Below are 22,684 nucleotides of genomic sequence, written 5' to 3'. Positions count from 1 at the left end.
AGCCAAGCACCTGACCCAGGGAACTTCCCTCCTAACTTCCCACAGGAGGGCAGAAATTGCCCAAACACTGGGCAGAACTTTTTTCCCAGGTATCCACCCAATTTCCAGCCCCAAATCATCCTTCCTTCTTTCCCCAATTCCCTGAGCCCAGACAACCGAATCTGGGAGAGGGGAGGCCAGGGGTGGAGGGGTACCCAAATCTTCCCAACCTGGGGTACTACCAGAGAAGGGATAGCTACCCCTCCCGGGATCAGCCCAGTGGAGAAAATAGAAGCCCGTATCAGCCTGAGCGGGTTTCACAGTTAGAGCGCCAGGTCCAAAATATGGCACAGGAGCTGGGTCGCGTGCTAAGGGCTCAGCAGAACCCTCAGATGGGCATGCCGGCACAGAATGCACCAAACTCTGGGCCTGGTGCTCCAGAACAATGACGGGGGCAGCACCCTGATAACCCACCGGTTCCCAGGGAGGAGGCACAAGGGGAAGGGGGGTGTAAAGCCTTGGAGGAAGCTTCCTTCCCCACTTGTAAACAGCCCCTGGAAACCCAGGAACCGGAAACAAAATCTCCTACCCCTGGAAGTCTGCCACCCAAGGAGCAGAGAGGAAGTAGGAGAAACAAAGGACCCAAACAGACCCATTTTGTGGAGGAGGTACAGGTCTTCTAATTTGAGGGAGAGGGATCCTCAGAGGATCCTGGGAAAAGGATCTTCTCCTTCAGAGATGGGGAACTCCTCCCATGGAAAAATGGGTCCCAAGGGATTCCAACCCAGACTGGGTAGATGTGGGGATTGAGCTGTCGCCGCCCATCATTCTATCCTAGAACCAACAAGACCGAAAACCCCTGGTTCCAACCCATCCTGGTGACTGCCTCCAAAAAGGGGGGGGCGGCCCAGAACCGGAACCAGGGGAACCTAAAACCGAATCAATAGACTGGGTAGATGTGGGGATCGAGCTGTCGCCGCCCATCATCCTATCCCAGAACCAACAATACGAAAAACCCCTGTTCCAAACCCATCCTGGTGACTGCCTCCAAAAGGGGGGGGGGCAGAACCGGAACCAGGGGAACCCAAAACCGCATCCATCGACTGGGTAGATGTGGGGATTGAGCTGTCACTGCCCATCATTCTATCCCAGAACCAACAGAATCAAAATCCCCGGGTTCAAACCCATTCTGGTGACTGCCTCCAAAAAGGGGGGGCGGCCCAGGACCGGAACCAGGGGAACTCGAATATACTCTTTCAAGTTGCCAACTTTTTCTTGCAGATTCCCATGACTCTCCACAGAATTCTGCCCAAATCTCTTCTCTCCCAATGTCCAAAACCAGAAAATTAGCCCACCAATTGTCCAAAAATGTGCATTATCTGTGCCCCCCTGAGGAGAAGGAGGGAAGATACTATGCCCCTGTACAAGTACAGGGGCAGGGTACAATTTTGGCACTGGTGGACACTGGATCCCAAGCTACTCTTCTGTCCAAAAGGGCCTTTGATAAAATAAATACAGGAAGGGGGGAGAATTACCTTATTCCTCTCACCTCTCTTCCTGGACAACTGTAGAACTTTGACGGGAAGGAAATTCCCGTCGAGGGAATGCAGATTTGGACATTAAAATTGGGCGACACAAGGTGAAACACCCGGTCATAGTAGTGACTCCAGAGGGCACCCCTTGTTTACTAGGGAATTACCTCCTGAGAAGGTTGTCATCCCTAATAGATTGCGTAAACAAGGTCTTCTGGACTCAGACTAGCCGACCAATAAAATTAAAACAGAGCGTCAACCATGTTAGTTTAAACGGCACCTGCCACATGGTTGAACAAAAATCTGACCAAGTAGAATTTCACTTCATGAACAACCAAATTCCAGACGTGACAGTAATAGCAGTGGGACAACAGACTGGTGATGGGGGGTTCTCTCTATTTCTGAAAATCAACCTTACTTCCAGTTTAAGGTGGTATTCCACACTGGAAGGAAACACTCTGAAATTCTCTACTAATACACAATCAGACACTCCCACTCCTACAGTCCAGAAAGATGTGAAATCAGCTCGGAGCCTGGCTGATGTTCAGCAAATTGGAGAGCAGTTGTTCATCCCTGTTCAGTTAAATGATGGGAAGGACTCTGTTCTCGCCCGAGTGTGTGTGAACAACGGTAAGAGCTTCATCAGCGAAGCCGTGTTCCGCCAACTCCCAAAAGATCCAGCCATTCCCAAATTTAAACTGATAGACAAATGGGAAATGGATCTGGAAACACCCAATTCGAAACATCTCCTGCCAAGCAGGTGTATGCTCAAAATCTCCATTGGCAACAAGAGCATAGTCCATAATTGTTGGGTCGTGCGAGACGTCACTGCCGCCTTTTACTTAGTCAGTGATATTCTCAATCGTTTTGCCATTAGTTTGGACCTAATAAACTTCAAAGCTTGGTCCCGATTAGTGGATAATCCCGTGGGCTTTGATGATCCAGAAAAAGCATTTAGGTCAGCTCAATTGCTACCTTATGCAGTTGAAATTCAGATCAAAGAGTAAGGCACCATCCCAGAAAGGACCCGACAATTCTCCCTGGGAGTGAAAGTTAAAAGAGGACAAAAATTGAAAAACCCTGATGCTTATATTCATCTAAATGCTTCTCTCCAACAGCAAGGGTTGGGGGTAAACCCAACACCATTAGTCAATATAGAACATGACACCATTCCAATAGAGGTGGATAACAGCGACTTAAAGAGTACCACTCTAGCCGCGGGCACCATTATTGGAATGGCGGTTGATGACCAACATTTCTCCATTGATTTTGGAAATGAACTGTTAGGACCAATCCCCAAGGACTGTTTTGACAGTGATAGTGAGGACAATACCACGCCAGACAGGATTTTCACCCGGCATGGGGGGAACGTCCTGGTGTACACTTCCTGCCCTTATGGCAAGGAAGAGGTGACTTTTGACTTCAGAAGGGATGAGGTGATTTTCCAGGTCCATGAGGGCTGCCTTTCCCACCTGAAGCCACCAGTACAAATCAGCACTCTGACCAGGGACTTCTCCACCCAGCTGGAGGAGGCCGCGGAGATAGCAAAACCAGAAGTCTTTCCAGGCTTCAGGCAGATGGTGGAAGAGAGAGTCAACCTAGCTGATGCCTGCGTGACTCTGGAACAGAAGCAAAAGTTGAAACAGGTTTTCTTGGATTTCCAAGATCTCTTTGCGGTAGACTCATATGACTGCGGTCGCACCGACATCCACACAACAACAATTCCCACGGACCCTGGCATGACTCCAGTGTTTGTGAATCAATATCGTTTGCCTCTCACATCAATGGAGTCCCTTACTGAAATAATTAAGAACCTTGAGTCCCGGGGAATAATCCGTCCAGTACACAGCACCTTCAACAATCCGGTGCTGGGTATATTGAAGCCAAACGGCCAGTGGAGACTCTGCGCCGACCTTAGGGAGCTCAACAAACGGGTCCATACTTCCCGATGGTTTATGCCCTACATTGACCAAGGGCTGGCCCAGATTCAGGGGTCACAGGTATTCACTGCAATAGACCTGACCAATGGATACTGGACCGTGCCTTTCAGTAGGGAGGACCAATACAAACTGGCTTTTACCTTTGGGGGCCAGCAGTACACATGGACCCGGACTCCCTTCGGATACCTCAACTCCGGCAATGAGTTCAACATTTTCCTACACAAGGCCATGCCCGACCCGGGTGCAAGGGGTAACTTGGCTTATGTAGATGATGTCCTCATCAAAAGTTCACCTGTGGAGGAACACATAGCGGAGATCCGTTATGTTCTGACACAGTTGAGGGCCGCTGGAGCAAAACTTTCCTTTCAGAAAGCACAGTGGTGTAGAACCCGTGTTAATTTCTTGGGGCATGAGATTACTCCTCAGGGTCTCTGTCCCCAGGAAAAGAAAGTGGAAGCACTTCAGAAACTGAAAGACCCCACAACTCTGCGGGAACTAAGGAGCCTCCTTGGACTGACTAATTACAGCAGAAAGTTCATTGAGGGCTATCCAGAGATCACCAGACCCCTGATTCATCTCTTGAAGGGGGGGTAAAGTGGGAATGGGGTCCAGAACAATCCGAGGCAGTAAGACAGCTCAAAAGAAGCCTCTCACAAGCGCCTTGCCTAGATTACCCTGTCAGAAATAAGCAGTTTTTCCTGGAGAACGGGTTCTCTAATACGTGCTTGACGGCAGTATTATACCAAAAGCATGACAAGGTCAATAAAGTAACCTCCTATGCGAGAAAAACTTTATCCTCTGTGGAGGAAAAATTCAACGATTGTGAGAAGGCACTCCTGGCAACGGTGTGGGCATTGAAGAATTACCGCCCGTTCATCCAGGGGGAACACATCATAGTGGAGACTCCACACCAGCCTCTGCAATATCTCCAAACTGACAGAATCCGAGCCGGAAATGTGAGTAATTCCCGAATTAGTTCCTGGATTCTGTCAATGCAAGGCTTTCCTGTGGAGGTCAGATATGGCCAAAACAAGAAGAGTCCCCTTGCGCAATGAATAACTATTCATTATGCTTTTTCCGTAATCACGCTCAATGCACTTGGAAAAAGTGCTGCGATTTGCGATTTGGCTCAAATTTCTTCACTTGTCAAAATAGCAGCTTCTTGCTTTCCTTTGCTGAAATTCATTTGCAACCTGACAATCATTCATAGAGCATTGCTAAAGTGATCCTGAACTAATTTAAAGTAGCTATCACCCACCCTGAATCTCTTATAGGAAATTAAAATAATTTTTAGCATATTTTTCCCTTCTTTGCATACCACATTTAAAGTACTTTTGCCTGTGTTTAAAATCATCCCTGTTTCTCTAAGCTTGCTGGGGGGAACGGGAACTGAATTGCATGTTGATTGTATCCCTGAAAACTGTGTGCTTCACTTCCATCTCCTTATATTGCATAAAGGGGGGAGAGTGAATTGCCACAAGGGGAAAAGTGAACATATTAGCTTTTGTTGAACCCATATCAGTTTATTCCTGTGCTGCATTCTTTTCCATCACTGCATTCCTTGAAACCATAAAAGTATTCTCTGCTACCTTATCCTTTCCATACCAACTCCTAAGTAATAAAATAAGTGTGCTAGTGTAAGATTATCCATTGTTGATCAACATCATATTCTTAAGTGTGATATCAAATATTAATTTATTATAAAAGTGTGATATATATATATTGTTTAATTTTCAATAAATATTTTAAATTGCAAAACAAACCTACTTCTTGGCTCAGTGAGGTCAGGGGGATTCAAAGAGAGGGGTGCTATATAAGGGTTTATCATCCAGATTATAACTTGTCATAAAAATATATAAATAAGTGCTTCCTTTGGGCATCCCAGACAAAGGCATTGACTTAGTGGGATTGCTGACTTGAAGTCACTTAACACAAACGTGGTGATGTACCTGGATTTTGGGGCTGTTTCCAGCTGATGGTATCCTTTGTGAAGGTCAAGTTTAGAAAATACCACCGCTCCATGAAGGAGGTGAATAATTCCTGTGATAATCAGTGCTTGGTGTCTTTCTCTCTGGATTGCCTCATTTGCCCTTCTCATGTCTACACATAATCGTATAGCACCCTCGCCTGCCTTCTGTGGGACCGGTACTATAGGAGACACCCACAGCATGTGCCCTGGGGCTGGTTCAATTACATGTTGGTCCAGCAGTGTCCCAATTTCCTCTTCCACCTATTTCTGTATGTTGGACGGTATACCCGATAATGTTGGGCCACCAGCTTGATTGCTGGATCAATGTGGAGTTTCATCTTGCGATTTTGTGGCTTGCTTAGACCCTTAAATAGATTTGGGAATGTGCTTTCGGCATCTCCATCATTTGCCACCTATTTATGCGCCATCATTTTGTAGAGGACGTGCACCAATCCCATGTCCACTGCCGTCGTGAAACTCAGGATGCAGCCACTGTTTGTTTAGGTTTTTAATTCGTGACGTTGTTGACGAACTGAGTGTGTTTTGTGGGAACAGATCGCAGATATTACACCTCTACGTGGCAGAGGGTTTTTGCACCTCTAATGCTAGATACCTACAGCCAATGGTTTTAATTTCGGTGGTTGTGGAAGGTTGTTCTACGCTTCCTCACTCAGTTTGTTTACTGTTGCCTCTGTGTCAATTAAAAACTCCATGGGAGTATCGTTCACATGCATCACTAGTGTTGGGATGTGTTCCTTGGCAGCATTGTTTCTGAGTGCCCACAAATATTCCTTTTTCCTCTAATCATCTGCTGATGATGTGGATTCACTGCATGACAGAGGCTGCACCTCAATGTATCTGACATTCTTCTTTGAACGCCGGTATTCATGCCTGTCCGGTTTGGGCCATGGTGAGAATTTCTTCAAGTGATCTCGGCTTCTGTAGTATTCTCTTCTGGAATGCCTGAGACTTGCACCCTGCAATGACCTGAGATCAGAGTGTTTCATTATTCGAGTATCTGTGAAAATCGCAATGCTTTATTTTGATGCACAATCTTGTTACGAAGTTATCAAGAGTTTTCCCTTTTTCGTGTTGTGTCATGTGAAAGGTGTGTCTCTCATAATCCATGTCAGTGTGTGGAGCGAAATCTGTTGACAGCGCCTCCTTCAGGTCATCAAAAGAGGCTGTCTTATTATCTCGCAGTTTGCAAAGAATTTCTCTTACTGCGGGGCCTACCGCTAACGACGTGTTCTTTTTCCTTTCATTACCTATGAGCCACATAGCTCCTACGTGTTCTTTGTAGTTCTGTATCCATCTTGCCCAATGTGGCCCAAGATTCCTGGTGTCCTTTGGTCGAATGGTGGGGGTAGATGCAGAGCCAGTGCATCACTGAGCTGGCTGGAATCCTTACAATTTCCCTGCAGGCTCAGTGTTTGGCATCTCTTCTGCTGACATGATGAGGGGCTGCACGTTGATGGGTTAGTGGCAACGTCTGGCTTATTGCATCTGTGCAGTGTGCCCTATGTCTCTTGTGCTTTTCTTTATCCCCTTTGGGCCTTGCCACATCACATTTCTTGGCCTCCTCTTAATCATGGTGGCAGGGGATTTTTTAAGGCCTCGACACAGGATTTTATTGTACTTCCTCTTTCCACCGCACAGTGTCAGCCCTATGCTCGCTTAGTAGGCATACCACGGCCTGGAACGTTGGTGTGCCGCAGTCCACGCACAGTATCTCCACAGCCCCCTCTCCGTGCTGTACCTTAGCTCTGCCTTTTTGGAGCAGGCTGCACCATGATCCGCACTCAGCAGGCCTGCATGCGGCCAGGGATTCTGGCACGCTGTGAGGTAACACAAAGTGACCTCGCAACCACTGCTCTGCTACGTGCCTCTGCTCCTACTTCTCTGGGGCTGTCGCATGAGCTTTCCGGTCTCTCACGCCCCTTCACAATGTGCAGTGCATCTCCACGGGCACCTGCTCTCACCGGCAAAGCTGTGATGTACTCGCAGAGCATCGCCGGGTGCCTCACAAGCGGTAGACTAATTAGGTGGCCCGCACCACTTAGCAAACATGACACAGACAAGAGACATCTGCTCAAACCCAACTTTATATGTGTACTGCCCTCACCCCTCCCTAGCCCCATGTCACTTCGCTCATGTTCCCTCTCCTAACTGTCCCACCGAAATAATGATGCCAACAGGGCAGCAGCATTACAGGTGGGTACGCTGTGATAAAAGATTGCCTTACCTCTGGAGACTGGGCGAAGTCCAGTTCCCTTTTTCCTCCAGGATACCAGCCGTGAGACCAGTGCTGAGCATGTGTCAGATGGGCACTGACGGCAACCAGGACAAAGAGCAGGACCAGGAGCTTTCGGTGGCATGCCATAGCGCTAGTGTCAACACCTTTGATCCTCATGGGCCTAGTGAACAGAAGAACAAAACCAGGATCAAACCTTCATGTGCGGAAAACAAAGTTTAGAAACACCAGCAGCTAGGTGAAAAAGAGAGGACATGTTGGTCACAATAAATGATTTTGATTGCATTTGATTTCAATTTAACAAGGGATGTGTACATATAAACTCATCATTTGAAACTAACTGATCAAATCGTGTTTCTCTGTCTCCCTCAATGTCAGCTGGCATAGTCCATGGATTGTCTTTTTAACACTGATCTCAGATACATTAATTGACATTAGCAAATTGGGAAACTTACTAATATTATGATTAGACCAATATAGGCCTTCCTCCCACAGCAAACGTCCCTAATGGCATTCTTTCATGCCAAAAAGAATTGACTAAATACAACATAATATCGTGCCCAATGCAGATCCATAGTTATACTTAATGGTGAAACATTTCTTGCAAAGGTTAATCTAAAGATCAGCTTCCATTGGACTCAACCCCATGGTTGTGTAATTAGGTAGCTTTAAAATAATGCATGAAAATGTTTGCATGTCAACTACTATTTATCAAACCTTTACATATGTGCATTTTTCTTTCCCGTTCAGCTTGATATTCATACAAACTCTCTATGTTATGTTGCTTTTTTATCATCACTCACATCTCTCCTTAGTCCTCTCTTATTCATTTTACTTATTTATTTAAAAATCATTTTGCCAAACTTCTAGGCAAGCATGAAAAATGATGGCTCAATTACAAAGAAAAAACAATATGAAGAAGGAGAGCCCAAAGGGAAGAAGGAAGAAGGAAGGAAGGAATGGTCCTGGAATGGTCCAGGAATGCCCTGGCATTGGAAGACCATTCCGCTGTTCAAGAGCATTACATTCAAATGTCCTGAAACAAGAGGAAGAGCACGGAGTACATCGCACTAGTAAGAGCAATTTTTAAAAAAAGCTGTCCTGATAAAACGAACAAGAATATAGAAGGATGAAAGAGAGAAAATATAAGACGGGGGAAGATCACAAGACCTTTTGAAGCCTACATATCGAAAGCGAAATTGGAGAAGCAGCACTTGTGTTACATAAAACTACTGTTATATAAGCAGAAGTGGGGAGTTTAAAGAGTAAGTGAACATTAGCATTACAAGTTGGAGAGGAGAACTGGGCCAGGCAGGAAATCAGAGAAAAGGGAGCGCCCATACTTAAATCTATAGAAGATAAGGATAAGAAACTGATTGCCTGAAATGTGAAAAAAGGGGTAGAGCCAACATATCGTAATCAAGATACAGGCCCTCATTACAACCCTGGCGTTAAGGGGTTAACGGCGCCGCAAAAGGTGGCGGCGCCGTTAACCCCTTAATGTCTGATTGCGAGGTCCCTTTGCGGGTTGGCGATTTTAACGCCTGCTTTTTGCAGGCGTCAAAATCCAGCCCGCAAAGGGACCTTGGTGCTAAGTACGGTACCGCAATTTGCGGCGCCGTACTTAGCGCCTTCCCCATTTCCATTGAGCCCGAGGTTGGCGGGGCGGTAATTCCCCATGCCGCCATTGCCCTTCCCCATTCCCATTTTTGCCCCATAGGGCATAATGGAATGGGGAAAGGCGCTAAGTACGGTGCTGCAAATTGCGGCACCGTACTTAGCACCAAGGTCACTTTGCGGCATGGGTTTTAACGCCTGCAAAAAGCAGGCGTTAAAACCCGGGACCTCTTAATCAGGCGTTAAGGGTTAACGGCGCCGATAAACCCTTAACGCCTGACTTGTAATGAGGCCCTATGATATGAGAACAAGCAAAGAGGAAATGCCACCAAACTGATAAGAACCAGGAAACTCCTAGGAACTTTCATTGTGTTTCTTTGTTTGTTTGGTTGTTTATTGATTTATATAGCGCACTAAACCCGAAGGTATCTCGGCGCGTCACAAGAACATTTCAGGATTAAAGTTACACAAAGAATCATTGCAAACATTATATACAATAATACAGCAGGTGTCATATAGTATAATATAAAATAAAGTACATTTACAGCAATTTACACATCAGAGGTATCCAAAGTAGTGGATGTCCTATAGGAACTCATATGTCGTTCGTAACTAGCCAGCTTTTGTGTGATGGACAGTGTCATATAATCCGTCAATTATACCCCAGGTCGTGCCCCCATCTCCACAACCAGAGGCAGACATACATCCACCCACCCAGATGTGATGATGCATAGCAGGGCAAGGTTTGCTTCAGTGCAAAAATCATTGGGCCATATTAGAAAACATTTGCATCGTGACAAGTGCAGTTTTTCATGAGATAAGCACTATGGGGAAAAATGCCCTAGTGCAGATAAATGCACTTTCAATACATTTTTTCACCAGGGCAACACTACATTTATTTATTTATTTGTTTGTTTATTGGATATTTGTAAGGCGTCTATACAACAAATGGTGTTTCAAGGCACCGCAAGACAAACAAGTGGGGGGGGCTAATTAGAATATAACAATAACAGTCATTCTAGGCCTTGTGACATTCAGATCGTACAAGTGCAGTAATAAGAAGTGTGAGGGGGCTGCTGGTGTGCGCAAAATGCGATGTGCTGGGGTGGGATGGGAAGTACAGGCTAAAGAGGAGAGGGTGCAAGTGAGAGGGGCAGACAGATGGGAGAGAGGCCCACAGGGGCTGGGTGAGTGCTATGTGGAGGCCAGGAGGTCAAGTGCCAGGAATTGCATGGGGAGCACAGGGTGAAGGGTCCACATCCTAAGTACTAGGAGGAGACAGACTGGGCGGGCGGGGGGGTACGGGTGTCCTATAGAACTCATGGGGAACCAGGCAGCCAGTCACTGATGCCGAGGATGGTGTTAGCAGGGGAGGGGTAGAGGGAAGGAAGAAGAGAAAAGGAGGGTCTTGAGGAGCTTATGAAACTTAAATAGATCCAGCTCAAACCTGAGAAGGGAAGGGAGACCATTCCAGAGTGAGACTCGTGCGGGGGAGAGAGATTTACCCCCACTCTCTGCTTAGCAAAGCCTCTGATCTGCAGAGAGTTGGAGCTAAAAGACCAAAGATATCTAGCAGGGAGCTATTTAGGGAGAGAGAGATCAATGTAGGGGGTCCGAGGCCCCATAATGCCTTGTGGATGATGCAAAAGGTCTTGAACTTCATCCTAATAACAACCGGGAGCCAGAAGAGACATTTTAGAGCAGGAGAGATGAGATCCCTGGGCTCAAGAGGCCAAGGATAAGTCTTGCAGTTCTATTCTGGATTAGTTGAAGGGGGCAAAGAGAAATAGGCTGTGGCAGTAGTCCGGCCTAGAGAGGACCAGAGCTCGGGATACATTGAGTTTCTGGGGGAAGGTGAGGAAAGGGAGAATGTCTCTGAGGAGGTGCAGCTGATAGTGGGCCTTCTTGGGAAGGTCCGCGATGTAAGGAGAGAAGGAGAGAGAGGAGTCCAAGATGACACCAGGGTTTTTTACTATACAAGAGGGTGAGGGGAAGGGACCCATAGAGGGCAGCCAGAGGGTAGGAGGGAAGAAGGGAGCTGGGGTCCCAATGAGAAGGATCTCAGTTTTACTGGAATTAAGGCAGAGATCATTGGCAGCACACCATGCCTGAAAAGCAGTCAGACAGTCAGGGATGAGAGAGGGAGAGCTGTATGTCGTCTGCATAACACTGGAAGTGAGGAAAGAAGGAGGAGATCAGGTGGGCCAGAGGGGCAAGGAAGATGTTGAATAGCCACAGCGAGAAGATAGAGCCTTGAGGGACGCCACAGGTAGAGAGTGTGATAGGGGTGAGAAAAGGGTGCAGTTGAACCTGGGAAGGACGGTAAGAGAGAAATGAGGTCAGCCAGTTCAGTGCCAAGCCTGTGATGCCACAGGTGTCAAAGAGCCGATTTGTCAGGGTGACATGACTCAGCGTGTCAAAGGCAGAGGAAAGATCCAGAAGGATAAGAATGGATGGATCAAGATTTGAGAGCAAGTCTTCCTGGGTGTTCAGTAGAGCAGTTTCTGTGCCTCCGCAGCCAGACTGTTGGTCGTGAAGAAAACCAACAGATCCATTGTGTTGGATCAGTTGGGAGATGACCAGCTTCTCCAGGAGTTTGCCCAGGAAGATGCTAATATAGATCAGGCGGTAGTTAGCCGGGCAGGAGGGGTCGGCAGAGGGCTTTTTGAGGAGAGGATGCACAAGGGAGTGCTTGAGGGGTAGAGGGAAGGAGCCAGTGGCAAAGGATTGATTGCAGAAATTGGCCAAGGCTGGTGCAAGGGAGACAATGTCATTGATAGCTGTGGATTAGCAGGGGAGCAGCTATCTGCAGGAGACCTTCATGAAGAGGACTTGTCTAGAGACCTCATACAGTGCTATTGGCGAGAAAGAGGAGCGTGGGAGGGGAGGGGGGCATAGGAGGCCTGAGAGCTGTGGAGGGAGGAGAGTAGACAAGAGTGAGGACAGGATGCCCTGAGTCTCGGTTAACAAGTGGGAGGCCAGTGAAGTACAGAGGGTCAGGGATGGCAGGGGAGAAGTGGAGACTGCAGTAGGATTGGAGAGTTCCTTGAGATTTTAAACAGTTCTCGCGTGTTGTTAGTGGCCCCAGTGATGCAGGCTTGAATATGGGCCCACTTCTTCGAGTGGATTGAGAGTGTGTATTACCTTTGGAGCAGGCAGCAGGCCAGTCTGTCAGAGGATGTGCCTGATGCCCGCCACTTCCACTCAGCAACTCTGCACTTGCATTTTAGAGAGGCTAGGTTGGAGTCATACTAGGTGTTGTGCCTGGAGGCAGGCTTCAAGTGGATCCTCATGACAGGGACAAAGATGTCCAGGGTGTGGGTGATAGAGAGATGAAGATTGGCAAGGGCAGAGTCAGTATGGGAGTCAGTGGCAGGAATGGGAGGTGGAATGAAGGTGGCAGCAAAAGCAGCAACTGACTCTCGCTTCATCGTTCGAATGACAGAAAAGGAGACTGACAGTGCAGGCAGGGGCTTAGCCGGGAGACCTAAAAGATCCAGGTGAGAGGACAGGAGAGCATAGTCAGACCAGGAGAGAGGTGTAGTGAGAGGAGTGGAGATGGGGATGTCTGCTGAGATGAGAGCATCTAAGGTATGTCCGGCTAAGTGCGTTGGGCCAGAGGGATGAATGGTGAGGGAAAGAAAGACACAGGAACTGCGGAAGAGTCCAGTGGCCGAATCAGGAGTGTCAAGGTGAATATTGAAGTCTCAGAGGAGGATAAGCTTGGAAGTAGAGGCAAGAAAAGAAAAGGTGCAGTCAGACCACTCCGAGAGGAAGAGGGAGACTAGAGCAGGGTCCCTGTGGATGGTGGCAAGTGTCAATAAGAGGGTTGGAGAGACACCAAGCCTGCAGACGAGGCATTTGGAGGAAGAGTAGCTCTGAGTGGGAAGGATAGTGGCAGGGATCCATTCAGGAAAGATCAAAGCCACGCAGCTCCAGACCGGTTAGGTCTGGGCTTAGAGAGGATCTTCTAGCCCTCAGGGTAGGGTGTTTCAAAAGCAGTGACAAAGCCGGAAGTGAAACATGTCTCAGTGAGAGAGAGAGCATCAATGTCAAAGTCTTCAAGAAGGAGACAGATATCAGAGGAGTGTTTAACAGAAGAGCAAGAGTTGAGGGTAGCTAGGTGAAGCTGGTTGCCCCATTGAAGGTCTTCCGAGGAGGGGTACAGAGATGTGGTACGCCCATCTGTGGTGGAGAAGGAGCAAGAGGTGTGACAGACGAAGGAGTGGGAGGAAGTTAATAAGAGACGGAAGATGCCTATGAAGAAGGAGAAGGTTAGGCTGAGAGCCTTGGGCCATGACAGTGCCATTCTGAAAGACATCAAGGGTGTAGCCAGCCTTGTGTGTTGGACCATTGACCCATTAAGTGGATCCATATGCAGACATGTTATCTACCAATTCAGAGGCCTATTTCATCTGTGTAATGTTTCAAAAGAAAGTGTTCAGCCTTGCCGCAACTGTTGGTGATTTCTTAATTTATTCTTATATTTATTGACAGCAATTGGGGGTGTCGGCTGCAATCAGATTCTAGATGCTGAGGCTGACCAGTATCCAAATATTAAATTGCGAAAATCAGGAGAAGAATCCAATAGATTGCGCCAATCTATTTTAATCAGAAAGAAACCATAAGCCCCTCTCAAATGTTGGGTGCTTCTCCAAATAAAGAAAACAATCCCTTGACATGTGTTTCTCGCCCGAATAGTACTGGAGGTTCATCAGGAGGGTTTTCTAATTTCTTCGACTTTGTGCCTAAAATAAAATGTAATTGTTTAGAATATGTTTTATATACACTGGCAAGGATGTATCATACATTGCTTCTGATTCTAGCTACAACTTCCTCACACTTTTGGGAGGTAGAATACACACAGAATTGTTAGTCTTTAGAATTCCAGGTTGATTTATTTTCACCAGGTAATTTTGAAGCTCTCTTGTTGTGTCTATCCTTATGTTTTTGGCAAACGTGTTGCTACGGATAAATATAATTACACTGCTTTTAGTTATCTGATATGAGTCTTATATAGCAGTTTATAATGCGTTTACATCTAAAATGGTCTGATCATAAGGGTTGAGCTTAGTATTCAGCTTACCTGGTAATTTTTTGAAATTTTGCGTATGTTTCCCATTACGAAGTAGTCCTTGCGGCATGTTAACGGTGTAGGACTAAAAATGGCCGATCTACTGTAATCTATATGGTAAGGTGATGACGCGATCACGCTCATTGCAAACGATCGCATCATCACGTGCGCCATCTTGCTTTGGGTTCATTGATCTGAACTCAAATATTATACTCGATTACGTATTCCCATTTATTTAGTGCTTACATGGGTTATAATGGAATGCAAGTGTTTAAATGAGTCTATATAACTACTGAATTTCTACTGTAATCTATATTAAAATTAATTATATAGTCGATCTAGAATCAGTGGAATGTTCACACATATATTGCAACCTCTAATTATAAGTAGTTTTGGGTCAGTGTTTGTAGTGAGAGATCAAGGAGTTCATCCATGATATTATATGAAAATTGATTTATAACGTGCCTGCACACAAGTGTTTCTAGGCGTGACAAGACAAGGGAGGGAAGACAGAGGGAGGACAAGACAAACAATCTTACTAGGTCTTGTGTCATTCAGATTGTGCAAATGCGACAATGAGAAGTGCAAGGGCAAAGGGAGAAGGTGAGGTGCAAGGGAGAGGGGAGGGGAAACAGGGAAGCAATGCTCTGAGTAAGAGCTGTCAGGGCAGCGCGGCTCTGGTTAGTACAAGGAGAACAAAGGACTGTAGGGTTACAGTTGCAGCCCCTAAGTGTGTGGTAGGCACGAAGGCAATGCAAGGGAGACTAATCTAGAAAGAGCCTGGTACCTAGTGAGATTCTGAGGGTAGCAAAGAAACCAGTTGGTACAGCAGACAGGTAGGTCAGGTAGGTCAGCAGAGGAGGGAGAAAGAGAAAGCAGAGGAGAAGAGGTATGTTTTGAGCTGCTTCAAGAAACTTCAGGTGGTTTGGCTCAAGTTTGGGTGGGGAAGGGTGGCCCATGCAGAGGAGAGAGATGTACCCCAAACTCTCTGCCTGGAGAAGCATCTAGCCCTTAGAAAGTTGGATGTAGCTTAGCCAAGGACTCGAGAAGGAAGGTATTTTGGAAGAGAGCATTGGATGTTGTGTGGGCCCAGACCCAGAAAGCCTTGTGGACAATCCAAATAGTCTTGAACTTGATCCTTGCAGCCACTGGGAGCCAGTGGAGAGATTTCAGGGCTGTTGAGATATGGTCTCTGGGCTTGAGGGCAAGGATAGGTCTTGCAGAATGCAGGGCTACTCTCTCCCTCTTTTAGACTGTCTAATTGTATTCAGGATGTTAATCCATGGGGGCAGAGATTATCAAAAGGGTGGTTGCATATTCACCAAGTCAGGTCTCAGCCAGTTCAATATCATGGCAATTATGTGTGATTATCTATTTTCTTTATGAATGGATTCCTGTAATGAATGGTTGTTGATTAGATCTAGTTCCATGAGATGAACAGTTTGTTTTGGGGGTTCACTATGTTGGCTGAAGTAGGTTAAGTGGTGGGTTGGGGCAGTGGAATGGCTTCTGACTAGCTATGTCGGGCTCAATAAAGCTTGGCTATTTGATTGATCAGGTTGTTTTTCCAGGGACATGGTACATTGGACCCATTTCAGGCCTCTTCCTAAGGGAGGTCCTTGAGGAGGAGCAAGCTGGCCTGATGGGTCATCATCAGAATGGTCCACACAGAAGGACTGCATTACTTTAAGAGGAATGTGTTTTGGGTTGGGTCATCAGAATCACTGGGCCATGGGGCTGAGTTAAGCTTTTTCTGGATCTTGTTGAGCTGTGGATGGTTTATGTGAAGGCTTGGATTTTCCAGTCAATTGCCTGGATCTTTAGAGTTCCAGTAGGGTAAATGTTAATCCTTTTCTGTTGGAGTTACATACTACATCCAAATAGAGACCCCTTTGGATCTCTAAAATCTTAGCGACAGAGAGCTGGATGATGAAGGTGTAAAACCATTATTTGGGGTGAATGAAGGGAGTTCCTTTTTTGTGAAGCCTGTTTTAGGCTGGCGTACACATCAGGGGTAAAGCTCTCTGGGTTGCTCCTCATCATTTCATGAATTCTTAGTTACTTAATAATTTTATTCAGCCATAAGGCCATCAAAGTACAGCATGATACAAAGCATAATACAGAACATATAAACAATTAAAACGACTCAATTTTGTATCCAACCTTCCCAGAATGATGGGCTCAATTAGATCTGGACAACTAGCTGAGTGAACAAGCTTTCCTCATCCAATAGCAATACTCCTGGATCTTCTCCCCAGTGGTGTTGCATTTGGGCCAAACAGCAGTGGATACTGTAAGCTAGTACGCATGGGGTAACCATTATTATGATGGGGAAAACACTACAATTATACTACCAGGAGATGCACAGCATCTCGTTCCAATACCCAGAATACTCTTTTTTCCCTCAGTTCGATATGTATGGAATCAAAGGTGGATGCCCCATCATAAGGTAGTCTTGTACAGTTTGTGATATTTTCGCGAATTAGGGATGAACAACCATGTACCGCTCTAAGCCAATGAGTGCACTCATTGATTAGTGATTCCCAGGATTCTCGGTGGGCAGAGTTAACTTTGGGTGCTCTATGCAAAAATAAAAGTCCTTCCCTTGTTTCCATATTTCGCACATTGCCCATGTTGAAGTCTGGAACCCCAGTAATTGGCGTTATCAGGGGGAAGTTTGGGTTCTACATGGGCTGCCCCTCCACATTGCTTGCCACCTTGATGTGTGGAACTGGGCCCTCTGTCGGCCTGCCAGTGTGCAGCCTGCTGTAGAGTCTGGGCAGTTTTGATCTGGTGACTTGGGGACTGCACTTGGGTACCCTGGCAGACTGGTGACCTGCGTTCCGTCTCGGATTGTGCTTTTGCATTGTCTATGGTTTCGGCAGGAATGTTGAGCAGTTACGGGTTGTACACCAGACCGCTGTGAACTTTCTCAGCTGATAACTTGGGGAACCTTAAGTGGCCCTCCACTCTGGATAGACAATGCTCCAGGGATCCTCCACCTCTTTGAACTTCTAGGACAAGCAGAAGCCGCTTCTTTTAAAGACTGCTAATTCTGCTAGGACAAGGTTGCATTTGCCTCCTGATAATGACCCCTTGGCAGCTCCATCAGTGTTCGTAGTTAAAGGGATTCCAGTAGGAGCGACCGTGCAGGCTTAATTGGCACATGACTGCAGTTTGTTTTCAGGGTGGATAGCCATCCCTCCATCTCTGTTGGCTCTAAATGGTGTTGAAGTACTGCTCCTAGTTGTTAGCGGCTCTCTCTGCTGAATTTCTGCCAGGGGGCTACCTGTTGCATTTTGGACAGCATTTTCATCATCCAAATTGGAACTCAACACAGCAGAATTTGAGGCTATTTCGGTGCCATCAATGCATTGCGTCCCAGTGTCATTTTCAGTACAATTCTTCGGCACCATTACAGTGAGAAAGGGATCCATTAGTTCATGGCTTCCTGGACCCTGCATACTCAGATGTAGCAAATTCTCCGACTATTGCTGAATATGGAGTTCTTTGGCCCTCGACTCAATGGGCTGCAGGCGGTCACCCAGCTGCTGTCTATGGCATCTGTGGTGTCTACAATGTTGTTACTAGGATCGCTGGTCTCTACTTTATTGATAGCCACCCGGAGGGGTCAGATTGTTCCCAAGAAAGGATTAATCTCATGAATACGTTGGTTTATACGCCTCGCTACTAAGATTGTTTGGACTGCAAGGCTGCATGTTGGGATTGCCAGGATCACTCAGGGTACCTGCTGCCGGGGGCGACTTCGGTATTTTACGTTTCACTTTCACTATTTTTTGTCTTGCTTTACCAAACACCAGGAGGCTAAGTAACAGGTCGCGAGGTGAACCAATATCGGCCATGGAAGCCGACACTGCGGCCGCACCGGGATAAAATTAGGGAAAAATTAGGGGAACAGTTGCTAAAAGCAATTTGAAAGCACTTGAACACAATTAGTAAGTAACAGTTAGAATCAGAACGAAGAATGGCATGGCCCTCCTCCCATCACGTGGTCTAGCGAGTCTTCACTTCTCAGCTGAGTATAGCATAGCAGATGCAGGGATTGACGGGCTGATCCTTCACCTGCGAAGAGCCAAACACCCTGTGGGAGCACAACACCCGTGCCCTTGCCCCGCAGGCTTCACACTTCAAGTGGGTCATAGTCCTTTTAGAGCTGGAGCGTGCCTAGAACATATGTCGAGGAGTCCTTGTGACATTCGGATCATGCAAGTGCAGCAACAGGAAGTGCAGGATTATTAACCGTTTCTATATCTGGCACAATCTGACCACATGAAAGTCATACTGTCCTTAGTCCAAACACACCGGAACTGTAGAGGAGCTTTGCCTTGGTCTTCTGAGGTCCAACATAGAAGGCATTAAAGGCTGAAGACTTCTGAGGCCCGTCTTATACCACACCTCCCAATATTTTACCTGCCCCATTTACACCGGCTCCCAGGAGAGAAGCAAAAAGCTTTCAGGACATTGTGTATAGTGAATTGTTAATTATTTGTGCTGGGGTCAAAATGTCTTGAAACCCACCTCAGGAAATTCCAAACCTTAAGGCATATCTACTGCTCAATACCAGACTCCTGCTGGCCTCATGCTTCTGATGAAGCGGGTGGCGATAGATTCTTCTTAAGTCTAGCTCCTGTACTTTGGAACCCCATCCATATTTTGATCCAGTAAAACTGTGAGGCATATTTTACTCTAGCTGATCCAGTTTCAAAAAAGCCACCCTCAACCCACAGAGGCCATTCCACCTCACTTACCTGCCTACTCGACTTCTCTCAACGGGTCCTAATCCCTGAGAGCTGTCTCTCGTCCTAAAAATAGGGAAGGCTATTTTTTATTTGTAGTTTTGTCTTTATGGTAATCCGGCATGCACACTGGGTCAAAATAGTTCCCCATATAAAAATACATTAAGCATCAGTATCCCAGTGGGAACCTCTGGTGGGGCTTATAGCATTAGCACCTACATTGGTGAGTGCACTTGTCTATTAATGGCCCACAGCAGTTGATAAGGCCCTCCCTTCATTTAGGCATATTTTGGATTGTGCTGGCGAGCCATACATATCCAAGCTCTCCAGTGAACGTGGGCATTCATGCTACGCTAATGAGACCCCACAGGGCTGTTGCTGCTGTTTCATCTCTTTTGCCTCCTCGACATTTTGCCACGCCCCCTCCAGATCTAAAAGGACTCTAACCCACCTGCAGGGTGAAGCCCATGGGTCAAGGGCCTGGGTGTTGTGCTCCCGCTGGGCTGTTGCTGCTGTTTCCTCTCACACTTTAGCCGGATCTCCTTTAGTTCCGGAAGCTTCTCAAGACCCTAGTTTTCTCTTCCACCTTCCCTCTTCCCCTGCTAAAGTGCACCTCTGCCTCTTGATTGGCTGCCTGGTTCCTTCTGATGCTTACAGGGCACCAGGCCACCCTCGACCAGTCTATCCCTGGACTCAGGGATGTCATTTAGGGGTTGCCAGAGGTCGCAACTGCAACCTCTGAGGTCTCCCTTGCAACCTCTATGGTCACCCTTGCGAACTCTAGAAAAAAAAAGAAAAAAAAATGTATTTTTTTTTTTAATGTAAGCTCATGGGCTGTGGCCAGCACCATGTAGCTCTTTAGTTCTGGAGTGGTTGGCTTTCTTGTTAAAGCCCCTTAAAAAAAGAAGAAAAAGAAGAAAAGGAGTGACATAAGTCTAACACTTTCAGCACTGACACTAAATAAGAAAGATTAGGAATACCAAATAATGTGTCTTTCTGGAATTCTATACAATAATTGCTAGACTCATTAAAGGTTTATTTCAGGCACACTTCAGGGGGTGAGTCACTGATTTAGTCTGTTCTTAAAAGCCTCAACTCAGCCTTTCATCCTTCTGAGGTCGATAAATGAGTACCAACACAGGTTGGTTGATATTGGGTGTATATTTTATCTATATAAAGCGCTTAAGCATAAGTGCTATATAATAACACATCATTATCATTTGGTCATGGACGTCTGCTTGCATTCACAGTAATTTGCTAATATGGGCCTATATACACTGATCTTAACGATACATATGGTGATCCATTCTTGTATGAAATATGCATCACATTACAACAATATTGTAATCATATTTTTTGTAGTGTACAATGTTTTGTGATAGCACTTCCTGTTTTGTCAACGGGTGAAAGGTCGCGTTCCATCGCATCCCGCGATATCACTTCGGGGTGGGGTCAAATGACATCACTTCCTGTGATGTCACCAGGGAGTCAAGGTTCGTGTGATGTCACTTCCGCTACCCCAGGCATTTTAGTGAAATGACGTCCCTGCCTGCACTTGGTCTCACCTGAACCCCCTCACCCGACAAACTACACTTGCCCTTCCGGGCTCCCTCCTCCTGCACTAGCCTGACTGGGCCTGCACCCCTTGAGTCCTGCCAGCCTCGTTCCTCGCAGTTAGCACATGGACCTTCTTTCCCCTGGCTCTGTCCACCTGGCCTTCCCTGGCACTCGATTAACCCATGGGCCTTCCGCCCTGACCAGCACTTCCACCCCTCCCCCGCACTTCTTGTTGCTGCACTTGCATGATCCGAATGTCCCAAGGCCTAGAACAACCGTTTTTTTTTTTTATCCCTGGCCAACCCCAATCTTATCTTGTTGCACCTTCACATTGAGCACAGGCGCATTATACATAACCAATAATTAAAATAAATCTCTCCCAGGTGTCTTGCTAAGTACAGGAATGAACAGGTAGATGTATGCACGTGTGGTATATGAATCTGCAGCTTTCAGGGGATCTTTCAGTATCTCAGAAAAAAATTCTGTTCAGGGGGTCTTGTATTTGCAAAAAGATGATATTAAGGAGCTGGAAATCACGAATTGCTCCACGGCTGTGGATTGGATTGAGGAGATGACCTGTCTTGCAAACATGGAGAGAGTAATCTACAAAAGGCAAGGGAAGCTTAAATTGCATGCAAACATTTGGGATGAGTTTCTGAGTATGTACTACTTTTTTATTGTAAATATGTATATTCTTATCTGCATGTAGTTATACTGTTTTACTATTTATTGTTGACTGTTAGTTGTTATTCTGTAAACTTTACAAATAAATATATTTAAAAAAAAGAATCTGCAGCTTTCTAAACTGCACCCTGCAATAGCGCGAACAATGTAAACATGAAAGTCCTGACAGGAGCTTTTCCAGTAGCTTAGCCTATGCCTTTGGTGAAAGCCTTTTGCCTTCTGCCACATGCTTCGAGTCTAGGTGCTAATTCTCTTATTTTATCTTGCTCTAGTTTTATTTTTTGGGCCCGTTTTGCAGCCACTGGAAGAAAATAAAGCCAAGTGTTTCTATTTAAAATTGCAGCAGATCGTATCCGATCACCATATACTGCAATTTAAATCAATAGCATCAGGTTTTGTTTCCTTTTGAAGTCGAGAACTGCTGCAGGAGTGAAGGCAGTGATCAGGTACTGGAATAAGACCTGCTGTTTAGTAAAAAGCAATGCAGCATTATACATGCCTCAACAGGCCCATCCGCATCCATGTTTTTGATGCCAACATTCTACTAGGGGTCATGTACTGGGGAATACATGTTCATGGGGGGAACCACTGGGTGTTGTGCTGTGTCCTTTCTTCACTGATCTTGCTGATCTTGCTGTGAAGAATTGCATTGAAGTGCATTGAGGCCATACAAATGGCAAAAGGGCACTATATAAATGACTATTACAGTACAATCTGTCAAGGCTGCAACGCCCTGGCCTTTTTGATTTTCATTAACAAATAGAATGATGAGGGCAATTCCATTTCAAAGAAGGGTAGTTTTCCAAACAGATTCTGCTTTTCCGTCAACTCCATGCCAAAAAGCATAGTTAGCTCGTGCCCTACCACATCAGTAGCTTGATCCGTGGCTCCCACCCTACTCGTGGCACAGAGCAGGTTCAAAGATCACAAAATGCCCATTTGACAGCTACAGGGACATAAAAGTCCGTGCGGTGCAGAGGCGGCATTTAAGATATGGCCCGCTGAACCCAAAACTATGATGATCATGATTCGCCCATGCTGGTGGCAGGATAAACTCTAAATAAAAGCTATGCCTATGTTTAGGCATAGTACATGGTGCTACTTATGATCATGACGACCACATTCAAATTGATAAAGCACATGTGTTAGCTCCCTTGAGACAGCTCTGCTGTGGAATGTGATTTATATTCTGTTCAGCCTGGTGTAGCCTGACAAATGTCAGGACGAGCACCCAAAGGCCTGGGCCTCCTCTTTGATCTCCTTGTGAGGGCTGATAACACCCTCTGCTTGAGACAGCCGCACCGAAGGCCAATGTCCACGG

General features: G+C 46.3%; 1 protein-coding gene across 1 annotated transcript in view; it reads right to left on the bottom strand.

The window, feature by feature from the left end:
* Positions 1 to 22,684, bottom strand: part of LOC138516815 (progonadoliberin-2) — a 105,159-nt gene that overhangs the window by 53,083 nt on the left and 29,392 nt on the right. Inside the window, exon 2 of the mRNA XM_069632228.1 lies at positions 7,666 to 7,837. Coding sequence (XP_069488329.1) covers positions 7,666 to 7,833 — 168 coding nt within the window. The 5' untranslated portion in view covers positions 7,834 to 7,837. The remainder of the gene's footprint in view (positions 1 to 7,665; positions 7,838 to 22,684) is intronic.

Source organism: Ambystoma mexicanum, chromosome 6q (genome assembly GCF_040938575.1).
Source record: "Ambystoma mexicanum isolate Mex_15411 chromosome 6q, UKY_AmexF1_1, whole genome shotgun sequence".
Lineage (NCBI taxonomy): Eukaryota > Metazoa > Chordata > Amphibia > Caudata > Ambystomatidae > Ambystoma > Ambystoma mexicanum.
This window is presented reverse-complemented; position numbering and strand designations above follow the sequence as displayed.